Genomic DNA, 10,398 nt, shown 5'->3' on the forward strand with positions numbered 1-10,398 from the left:
TAAAATTAACAATAAAACCATATCAAGACAGAGGCAGGTTCAGAATTATAGCATATTTAGTTAGGCTTAAAAGAAAAAAAGATGTTTGTTTTTCAAAAAACTTATTAAAAAGACAAGAAAACTAAAACAAATTAAATCAAAGATGCGCAGTCAAAACAGTACAGTGCACCAGTGTGCGGCCTATGGCTACAAAGCGTTCAAAAGCAGAATGACTATAAGTTTCTTTCTCCTTCATATTCTTTATAAGCTAATTATCATTCAACTCCTAGTTACCTAAACGGGTTGGTTTAGAAAAACAATTATACAGGAATGCCTATCATATTTATACAGCAAAAATATAAGAATCAAAATATGCTTTGACGGTTGCCTACTCCCTTTTTACTCGGTAATCGGTGAAAATTTTGAAACTAACGAAACTTCAGATTCCCTCCTCCATTGGTTGTTTTAACCAACTGAACTCCTAAAAATCTATAGACAAGTCAAAAGCAGCTATCACCAATCATCGGGAACAAAGAAAACTCAACAAAACCCTTCGTCTATCCAAACTCAATCATCGTCTGAATCTGCAAAAAAAAATGGAAAAAGAAAATTCCTTCAGTAAAAATAAAGTACGTATTTACCCATGATGATGACTAAAGTAAGGATCTGTGTAGATGCAAAAAATTGGTTGCAACCAGATTCAGTAGTGATATTAATAGTACCTATTAACATATATCATGATTTAACTGAATAAAATACGTGATTTAAGAGAGGTTTGAAGTTTCACATTGACTAAAGATAAGACCAATTTATAGACCAATTTATAGTATATAAGTGAGTGCAAATCTCACCTTACAAACCGATTTTATAGAGTTGAATTAGACTTAAAGTTTATCTCTTAACATGGTATTAAAGTCAGGTTAGAACCTATCATAACAAAATTTGTTGGACATATCATTCCACTCGCTATTGGGCCGCTATTGAACCATCCATTAGTGTTTAGTCCCATGCTCGAGATGTATATACCTCAGCATGAGAAAGGTGTGTTGGAAGTCTCACATGGACTAGAGTTAAGGTCAATTTAAAGTATATAAGTAGGTGTAAACCTTACCTTACAAGCCAGTTTGTAAAGTTGAATTAGGCTTAAAGTCCACTTTTTAACATGATATCAGAATCAGGTTAGAGCCTATCCTAGTGAGATTTGTGTTGTTGGACATATGTTTCACCCGCTATCAAAACACTCATTAATGTCTAATCTCGCACTCGAGATGTATATATCTTGACGTGAGAGGAGTGTGTTGAAAGTCCCACATTGACTAAAAATAAGACCAATTTATAATTTATAAGTGTGCAAGCCTTAAGTTGGGTGGGAGGGGATATAACACAGGAATGTTCATAAATTAGCACTTCAACTCTACCCGTGTCATTGATCCATGGTCACACATTATAATATCTAAAACAAGTGAACAATATATTTGGGTATACTTTCTCCTGAAATCTGAACCACCAAATTTTGGGTAAGAGGCTATTGGCATCCCATAAGATACAGGAATTGCAGAACATTCTACTCAAAAGTAACATTTTATATTGTACTCCAGGAAAAATAATACTAAAAAACGATTCAGTGCAAGATAGTATGAAAAAAATTCATTGGCCCATATCCTAACACTGGACTGGTTCCAGAACAAAACAATAATACAATACTCATAATACCCTGTATCGATGAAACCTGCTTACCAGATCTTATATCCTCGCCAACTTTTCCCCTATTTTTCAGCTGTCTATAAATCATTGCACATATGAGCTTCCACCAGTATATATGGAAGATGAGTAGCATTATGAGCATTGTATTAAAAACGTAGTAGAGAAACATGTCAAAACCTTCTGACAGGTTTAGGCACTGTTGAAGATCAATGCTGGACAGTGGAAACAGAAATAAGATTAATAAATAAGCATCTACCAAAACAAAGTCAAATAAATATGATAAAAATAAAAAAGACAAACCTAGTTGCCTTAATAACCCAAAAAGGAAAGAAAATTAGCCGCAATATGAGCCACGAAACTGCAAAGAATCCAAAACACACACTTGCACCAAACTCCCTTCCAGAATACTTGAAAACCTTGGCAGCTTCCATGAACACGTCACTTGCATCATGAAGGGCGAGGATTATGGAGCCAATCCTAAAAAAACTGTAAGTGTAGCAAGTGTAAGTTATCTCTCACAATTTCTATCTATGATTTTAGTGTCAGTTTTGCAATTCCAATTATCTAAATTACCCAACCTAATATAACAAAACCTAAAAAAAGTCTGAAGTCACAAGAAGAAAGCAGACATGAAAGAACATTCTAATCTATCGTAGAAAAAAGATACTTGTCCAGCATTTCTCAGTTCTAAGCATTTACAGAGACTCAAATCAAATCTAAGGCATACATCTATTTAAGTGCGGACATGATATTGTTTTATTGCATACAAGTTACATAGGTAATTACATAATACATGCCACAGACCATAATATGTAACTATCGGCCAGTATTAATGCTCTAAAAAGGTACATATAGGACTAGAAGTTTCAAGTATGTTTGCATTGATGGAAAAGAGTGGAATGGAGCTCAGTGGAATGAACACCATTCCACCCAATATCCCTTTTTTTCTCCCCTTTCAACTTGGGATTGTGGGATAAAATCCACCTTTTCACCCATCCACTTCATTTTGTTCCACCCTATTGCATTCCATTCAACATAGGATATCCAAACATAGCCTCGAGAAATAATACAGGCTCTTAAATATTATTTATAATAATGGAAATTTTATCATATGCAACAAATTTAAGAAGGCCTTGTGAGATAATTACCTAATTATTTCCATCTCCATGCAGTAAATTAAAAAAAATGAAATTTCCAGAAACTATACTAGTTAAAGATAGAAAGTAGAAACATTAGATAAATCCCAAAACATATTTAGAAACAGAGACTTAAAATTTACTGGCTTTAAAAACACCACCTACGTTTATGAATATTATTTGGGCAACAAAACACATTAATGCCTAAAACTCTTAACAGAAGCAAAACGTTAAAAACACACTAGAAATGAGACAACGAGTGAGAATTTTCATGCTTGTTTAAAAAATAACAAATAATAACTAAATTCCAAATTTAAGGTTTATGTAAAACAGGTATTGGATATTCTGCAAATAAAATTAAGGCTTGTTGGAAACATCAAGATATTTTACCTCGTTAGATATGAGCACCCAATTAGTAAAACAGTAATTACATGGTGGGTAAACATCACCGAAAAATCCTTCCTTCTAGTCTCCCATGTCAGAATAGCAGCAATACTATATATGTAGAACCCACACTGGCACATGTAGTACAACACCAGAGAACTCCTGGGATAAGACATAAAATAGGGTGCAGTATAAATTTTAATATGCCAACTTCTATTTACCACAAAACTCATACAAGTACAATAATCTTATAAACAACTTCCTAAAAGTTAAAATTCCCGCCATTTGAATTATGTCTATAGAACCAGATAGCAAGTTGCATTGTACCAAAAAAAAAATTGTACCAAAAAGTGGCAAGTTAGAAAAGATGACATCAAGTTAAAAGAAGAAAGGTACAAATTAATCTTAGCCTATAAAACCATATAAAATAGATATGTTGTTAGGTTTCTGGGTATGAAACCTAACTGTCTCACAGCACACACTCACACAATAGCACCCAAATGGTAAGAAAAGAATGAAAATATGTATTCACATCAACCAATGTCATGTACAACCAGTAACTGGGAGCATAATCCCCCTCCACAGGATCAAGGTTCCTGTCTATACAATTGATATCAAAAACTCCCCTCTTCCAGACCCCCCCTTGCCTTCTTATAAAGGCAGCCCACTTCTAACTACCCAACAACAATTAATTCCTAAACTGAACAATTAATTCTTCAACTGTTTTCTCTCTCCTGCACACCTATTACCCATTATAACCTATCATTAGACCCTGCTGCAAAACAACCTTGTCCTCAAGGTTGGTACAGTAATGCTTGTTCCCATGGCTTATCTTCATCATAGGAAGGGAACCCACTGGCTGCTGCCTCCAATTCAGGTCTGGAAGCTTGGGTGGTGGTCTATATGAAAGAATTGTTGACTCCTTTAAGAGTTGCTTTTTTTCCAGAATTCCCATGGACCCTATGATTCTTCTATATTGCCTTCTGACCTGGTGACCACTTACATGGGCCTGGATTTTAACTCTTTTCTGATGAATGATCAAGAATTCTTTTCTCTTCTTCCACCCCCAAAACCTTTTTTGTATTTTTATAGCAGCAGTACTGGCGAAGCCCTCTCCTTGCCCAAATTTGTTCATCCTAGAAGCTAAAAAGGAAAGAACTTGTTGATCTGACCATCCAATTCCTTCATCATCATCATGTTGAGCTAACTGTTTCCTCTGAATGTTAAATTGCAGCCCTGCAAAGAAATATCTCTGCCATTGGTCTTCTAGTGTTTTATATGTTTGTGACAACCATATTTTTTCCCCACTCAAGACAGCTGCATCTTCTACTTTATTTCCAGCCATCATAGTCACCCTGTTCCCACCATATTCTGCTTTCTTTCCTCTGTTTTCACCCTTCTTCACTGTTTTATCATACACATCACAACCTACCCCACTATCTCTCCTAGAAACGGCAGCTTCTGCCACTTCCTGGGCAGCAACACAAACAATGCCTCCATCACAGTTTTTGTCTTCTGCACTGATATCTCTTTCTCTTTCCTTCCCAGAAAGAGCAGCTTTTGCCACTCCCTGGGTAGCAACACCAACAACTTTCTCATTAGCAGCTTCTGTGATTTTTGCAGTTTGGCCTAACTTTTCAAAAACAAAACCTCTATCTCTTTCTCCGAACCCCATTATCAATGCCTCTTGCAGCCCTTTCCAAGAAAGGTTCTTGGTTTTATTTTTCCAGGCCCTGAACCAATAAATTGTGCCTCCCTCCATGCAGCTATAAGCCAACCTGAGCCTCTCCTTCTCTGTGATATTTTGGGTGTCAAAAAACTTCTCAACTTGAGAGATCCATCCCAACGGGTCCAACCCCTCAAACCTGGGCAATTCTACCCGCTGCCTCCAATTCTGCTGCCCTTTTCCCCTGTCTTCCTCCAGCTCTTCCTCTGAACCATCTTTCTTTCCTCTCATGATAGCTTTCTCACTTCTTTCTGAGCCCATTATGTGAATCTTGATTTCCTGCAACATTTCTTTTATTTCTTGGATATCTCTCCTCCATTCTGCCATCCCCATTTTCTGTTCACTGACCCTTCTCTCCAAGGTATTGTCTCTTCCTTCCATGCTTCCACCCTTTCTTGATCACTTCTTGATCCCTTCTTGATCCGGCAGTCCCCTCCTAAGCGGAGCAGCTTCTTGATCCTTCACCCCCACTTTGATCCGGCAGGTCGGACCAAATTGTTAGGTTTCTAGGTATGAAACCTAATTGTCTCACAGCACACACTCACACAATAGCACCCAAATGGTAAGAAAAGAATGAAAATATGTATTCACATCAACCAATGTCATGTACAACCAGTAACTGGGAGCATAATCCCCCTCCACAGGATCAAGGTTCCTGTCTATACAATTGATATCAAAAACTCCCCTCTACCAGACCCCCCCCCCCCCCTTGCCTTCTTATAAAGGCAGCCCACTTCTAACTACCCAACAACAATTAATTCCTAAACTGAACAATTAATTCTTCAACTGTTTTCTCTCTCCTGCACACCTATTACCCATTATAACCTATCATATTAAATCCTATCATATGTGCATTGTCTTTTGACAAAGTGAGAAACATATGTGTATATTGCTTTGAAACTCTTGAAATTTGCTATCATGCACCTAGTTCTCCATTAACTAAAATAAAAAGACTACATTTAGGTGTTTAGTAGTTTACAAAACATAAATGCCCTAGGTCCAACTGTCAATTTCTGAAAACTTATTACTCAGTCTTAATGTGAACCTAGATTTGTAAATTATGAATTGAGTTCTGATCTTAACCATATGAGAAAATTTAAGATGTAAAGCAAATAAAATTGAAGATGAGTACAAGGTTCAATGAGAATGTTTTCCTGATGAACACAAATAAAACAGGTCAACAAGATAAATGCAGACCACTCAATGTGGGAAAACCATTTGTTACTGACTAGACTGGTTTTTTTCATCATGCAACATAAAATACTTACTTCAACTCATGATTTGGCCAGTCATTGAAGTATAATTTCGTATTACTGAACCAGGGTTCCTTGTAGGTAATTTTAAGAATGAATGCTTCAACAGCAGCATAATATGTTAACTTCCACATTGACTCTGAGCATTTTCCAATCTTTACTTGCATTTCCTTAGTAATACGTGATGGCGCTTTACCCTTTGTCAACATCCTAATGGACAACCTCTGTAGACAACAACAGTATTTAAAAATATGAAGGAAAAGGTAAATGAATTTTGAAAACACAAAAGATACTGTATATTTATTTTCATTTAGTAAGAATATGATATAAGAGGATTTGGAATTATTCTAAACCGTAATAGGGTCATAGTTGCTTCCAAAAAATATGTTTTTCCACAGATCACTAAACTGATTGACAAAACTTCGTGGAACAATTAAGAATTTACAAAAATTTCAAGCTCAGGCATTACAAGTCTTTGATCATCCTTACTGATGTGCTTTGCCCGAAAATATTTAACCTATCATCCCATTCGGCCGGACTGAGATTGCACCACACTATCGTACTTTCTTCCCAACACAACAGGTGAAAGAAACCAAAGTGACATTTAGCAAACAGATCCCTTCCAGACACAAGATAAATTTCTGTGATTTAGGGAATTGTGATACTAGAACAACAACAATGGCCAAGTCATTTCCTACATGTTTTGAGAAGACGATATTCTTCTATAACCCTTTACAAACAACAGCGCTTTTTCCTTTTTTGCATCCTAATTTCACCAGTAAGATTAAAAGTAATGTCTACCAACAGTAATGCATGGTGGTGGTAATGGTAGGGAACAGAAGGTAACACAAAATCAACTGTGTAATAACACATGATACCCTCGCATTCATCAATTGGAAATGTAGAAAACCTCCCAATACAATCCGTGTTCCAACACAATAGGAAGTATAGATCATATATTTTTGCCATATATGAGCTAAGAATAACTCTTAATTGCCAAAGAGGGCCAACAACATAATTAAGAAGGATAAAAGAATACCAATAGACAGATTTAACTCAACACAAATGAGCAGCATTGCATTAGAACATTTTCCATAAGAGGAACACCGATGCCTTAATTTTCAATTGCGCAATTAAAACCAATGGAAGCTCAACTGAAAGATCCTTCACCAATTTGAACAAATTGCGGGAAACAAATACCGATTAAATGCAACCGAAAACAGAACAAAAAAAAAAAAAAAACCACCAACTCAAAGAAAAGTTGTGCTAAATTACTAACAAAACCGAAGGCTTCAGCGGTTTCTTTCAAGGAACCCTAAAAAGGATAATCAATAAAACAGGCACAAACCAGAACTAGCCGTTTCTTCTATTTTATTCAATTAAATCTCTAACAAAACAGAAACAAGCCATCAACAGGAATCCAATTCGGCAAGGAACAAGAAATTCGCTAAGCAAACAGAGGAACTTACACGAAAAACGAATCTGTCAAGGAAGAACCTGGCCGCGAAACTGGCGAAGGCGAAATAGATCGCGGCGGAGAAGTGCGAGGAGTGCGGCGTCGCATTCTCGGACCAGAGGAAATCCATGGCGGATTACAACAGCTGCAGTTTCAGAAGAAAGCGTAGAGAGAATGAGTAACAAGAACAGCACAGACAGAGATCATTCAGAGCATTAAAAGGAAACGCAAGAATTTTCATGTATTGAAGCGATAGCCACGATGAGATCGGTTTCTCACCTGCTTTCGAGGATGGCTTCGCTGGCGGCTTCGTTAGTTGTGAAAGCGGAAATGCGCGCAGAGGAAGAAGCCAACGAAACGACGGAGGGAAAGTGTGTGCGAAAGAGGGAGGGAGAGAGAGCTTCAAACGGAAAAATGCAAATCAAAAGAAATGTCTTAGAGGGTTTGTTTTTTCTTCTTTTGTTTTCTTTTCTTTCGTTTAATCTTCCTCTCCCACTTTACTTATTCATTTCTTACTATTTATTTATTTAGCATATTATTTATTTATTACAACTTCTGTGCCTCGTGAAATCTTTTCATTTAATTAATTAATTTAATCTGATTTCATTTTTGGACGGGCCCATCTTTGGTCGTGTAATAAGCCCACATGGCGATGAATTGTTCGTCCTGCAATTTTTAGAGACTACCACTTTTTTTCTCCCACGTGAATATGAATCTGATTGCAGTTCTGTATTTCTTTCAACTTTCAATATTCCATTCTTTGATTTCTCTAACCAGTTTCTTCTCATTTATTTTACTTGGGATTTAAAAACGTTAATCTAATATTTCGATGAAACAAAACTAGATTTTAGATACATGCATTATGATTGGGAATGTTATATCAATTAAAAATAGATATATTTTTCTCATATTATAATTAAATTTTGTTATTTTAATATAATATTAAAGTCAAGTTAAAATGTATTTTATTCAAATTTTTTATTTATTAAATCTATCCAATCACATATTATCAAATTATCTGTAAATAACTAAATTCACTTCTCGAAATAAAGTCTTCCTTTTCAACGAAGAATTTCTTTAATTGAAAGAAACACATGGCTTTGTACTCAAAAGCTTCATCAGAAATAAGCCTTTATGTATACTAGAATTTCGAATAAATAGTTGGTCAATAATGAAACTCTGTTCTTCTTAATGGATATCGGTTATTAACGTTTGGAAACAGTTTGTTTGACACTCTCCATAAAAATACATTCTTTTGTATTATAACTTTAAATTAAAAAATAATATAAATATATTTAAAATATTATTATTTTAGAATGTCAAAGTGTAATTTTATCTTTTGTTTTGGTACATTTGTGACCAACTTGTCACCACTATTTTCAACTATTAGGATTGTGGGTTCTTTTCATAAGTTCACATTTTTTATTTTATTTTCTATTCATATTATATTGAATAATTTGGATAAGAAAAATTGCATAATTGAGTGGAATGAAAGATACAAAATAATTAATAAACCAAATAACGACTACTAAAACATTGTTAGTTTGACTAATGCATAGTAAAACATAACGATTATTTCTTATATATATATATATATATATATATATATATATATATATATAAACAATAGTAATATAAAAATATTTAAAATTATAAATATACTAACTATTTTTTAAATAAATTATATTAGTTAATAATTTAATTAAAAAAATTTGATCTCTTATTAGTTATACAAGTTGTTTTTGTTTAAAGTGCTGGAAAAGTATGTGTGGCAAAATAATTTATCATGGATTTTTAGCCAACTTCATTGACTCATAACACTCCATGATTTCTAATCCTTGATAACAACTTAACATTATATATTATTTTTAACCATTTCGGATTTCAATTCAATAATATTTTTCAAAGTACGATGAAAGCAAATTTTAGAAAGTCAAGAATAATTATGATGAAAATCAAAATCTATTATGGATAAAAAACAATTTTTGATTATATATACAATATAATGCAATATATATTAAAATAAAGTATATGCAAGAGAACAAAGGATTTTAGAAGAACTATAAAGAAAATTATTTACATATGGAAATCGGTGAGAGAAATAAAAAACAACATGGATTGGTTGACACTGAAATCCTTACCACATTTTTACTCCCTTACTTGTCGTCCTATTTGGCATAGTTTTTGTCTTAGTTTTTATTATTTAAAATTCCAAGCTGGCGTTAAGGGAAGGGAAAACAGGTGGTTGTGTTTGAAATTGGGGTTAAGTTAGGTTTTGTGATTTCTCTTCCCTCCTCATTTTGCTTTCTTCTCCATCGTTCTGTTTTGGTGTGGCCTCCTCCGTTTTGGCTTCGTTGTCCACAGTTGTGTAGCCCTGTTTGATACAATAGCTGTTGCCTGCTGTCACCATAGTCGTATAGTCACTAAAAGAAGAAAAATGTTATTTGGACAACGTATTTTTAACACTGTTTTGACAACGCCACGTGTCAGCGCTTCATTGGCTCAGTAATTTGAAATTAAAACAGAGAAAGGGTTACGGGGCGAGGGGTATTTTGGGATTTCCAGGTTAAAATTTTAAGAATTGGGTTTGGCGGTTTAGGGTGGGAAAGACGTTCGTTCAACCCTTCCAGTGTCTCGCTCTCTCGCTCTCTCGCTCTCTCGTTCGTCTTCGAAACTTTCATTCCTCCTTCTTCAGTACGTGCGTTGAAACCTTGGATATTCTATGTGGCTGTGTTCAATCTTTACCGTAGTACGGACGTT

General features: G+C 34.9%; 1 protein-coding gene across 2 annotated transcripts; it reads right to left on the reverse strand.

The window, feature by feature from the left end:
• Positions 1–239: 239 nt before the first annotated feature.
• On the reverse strand, positions 240–8,126 carry LOC108343571 (ceramide synthase LOH2). Of its 2 annotated transcripts, XM_017581930.2 has the most exons (7): positions 7,918–8,126; positions 7,652–7,783; positions 6,198–6,406; positions 3,210–3,365; positions 1,984–2,169; positions 1,717–1,895; positions 240–563 (listed from the first exon to the last, which is right to left on the reverse strand). In XM_017581930.2, exons 2-7 carry the CDS (start codon positions 7,766–7,768, stop codon positions 547–549), a joined length of 864 nt encoding a protein of 287 aa, XP_017437419.1. In that variant the 5' UTR covers positions 7,769–7,783; positions 7,918–8,126; the 3' UTR covers positions 240–546. The 2 variants fall into 2 exon arrangements, with proteins under 2 accessions (XP_017437419.1, XP_052734194.1); XM_052878234.1 differs by lacking the exon at positions 6,198–6,406 and having other exon boundaries at positions 7,918–8,120.
• Positions 8,127–10,398: the final 2,272 nt, after the last annotated feature.

The sequence above is a fragment of the Vigna angularis genome, chromosome 1 (genome assembly GCF_016808095.1).
Source record: "Vigna angularis cultivar LongXiaoDou No.4 chromosome 1, ASM1680809v1, whole genome shotgun sequence".
NCBI classification, from domain to species: Eukaryota; Viridiplantae; Streptophyta; class Magnoliopsida; order Fabales; family Fabaceae; genus Vigna; species Vigna angularis.

What these genes read in the sequence shown, in the direction of transcription:
- LOC108343571 (XM_017581930.2), bottom strand. Translation starts at nt 7,768, where the DNA reads ATGGATTTCCTCTGGTCCGAGAATGCGACGCCGCACTCCTCGCACTTC. An exon ending in TGGCCAAATCATGAGTTGAA is followed by an intron (nt 3,366 to 6,197) that starts GTAAGTATTTTA and finishes GTCTTATCCCAG; the next exon opens with GAGTTCTCTGGTGTTGTACT. An exon ending in TGGGTTATTAAGGCAACTAG is followed by an intron (nt 1,896 to 1,983) that starts GTTTGTCTTTTT and finishes TCCACTGTCCAG; the next exon opens with CATTGATCTTCAACAGTGCC.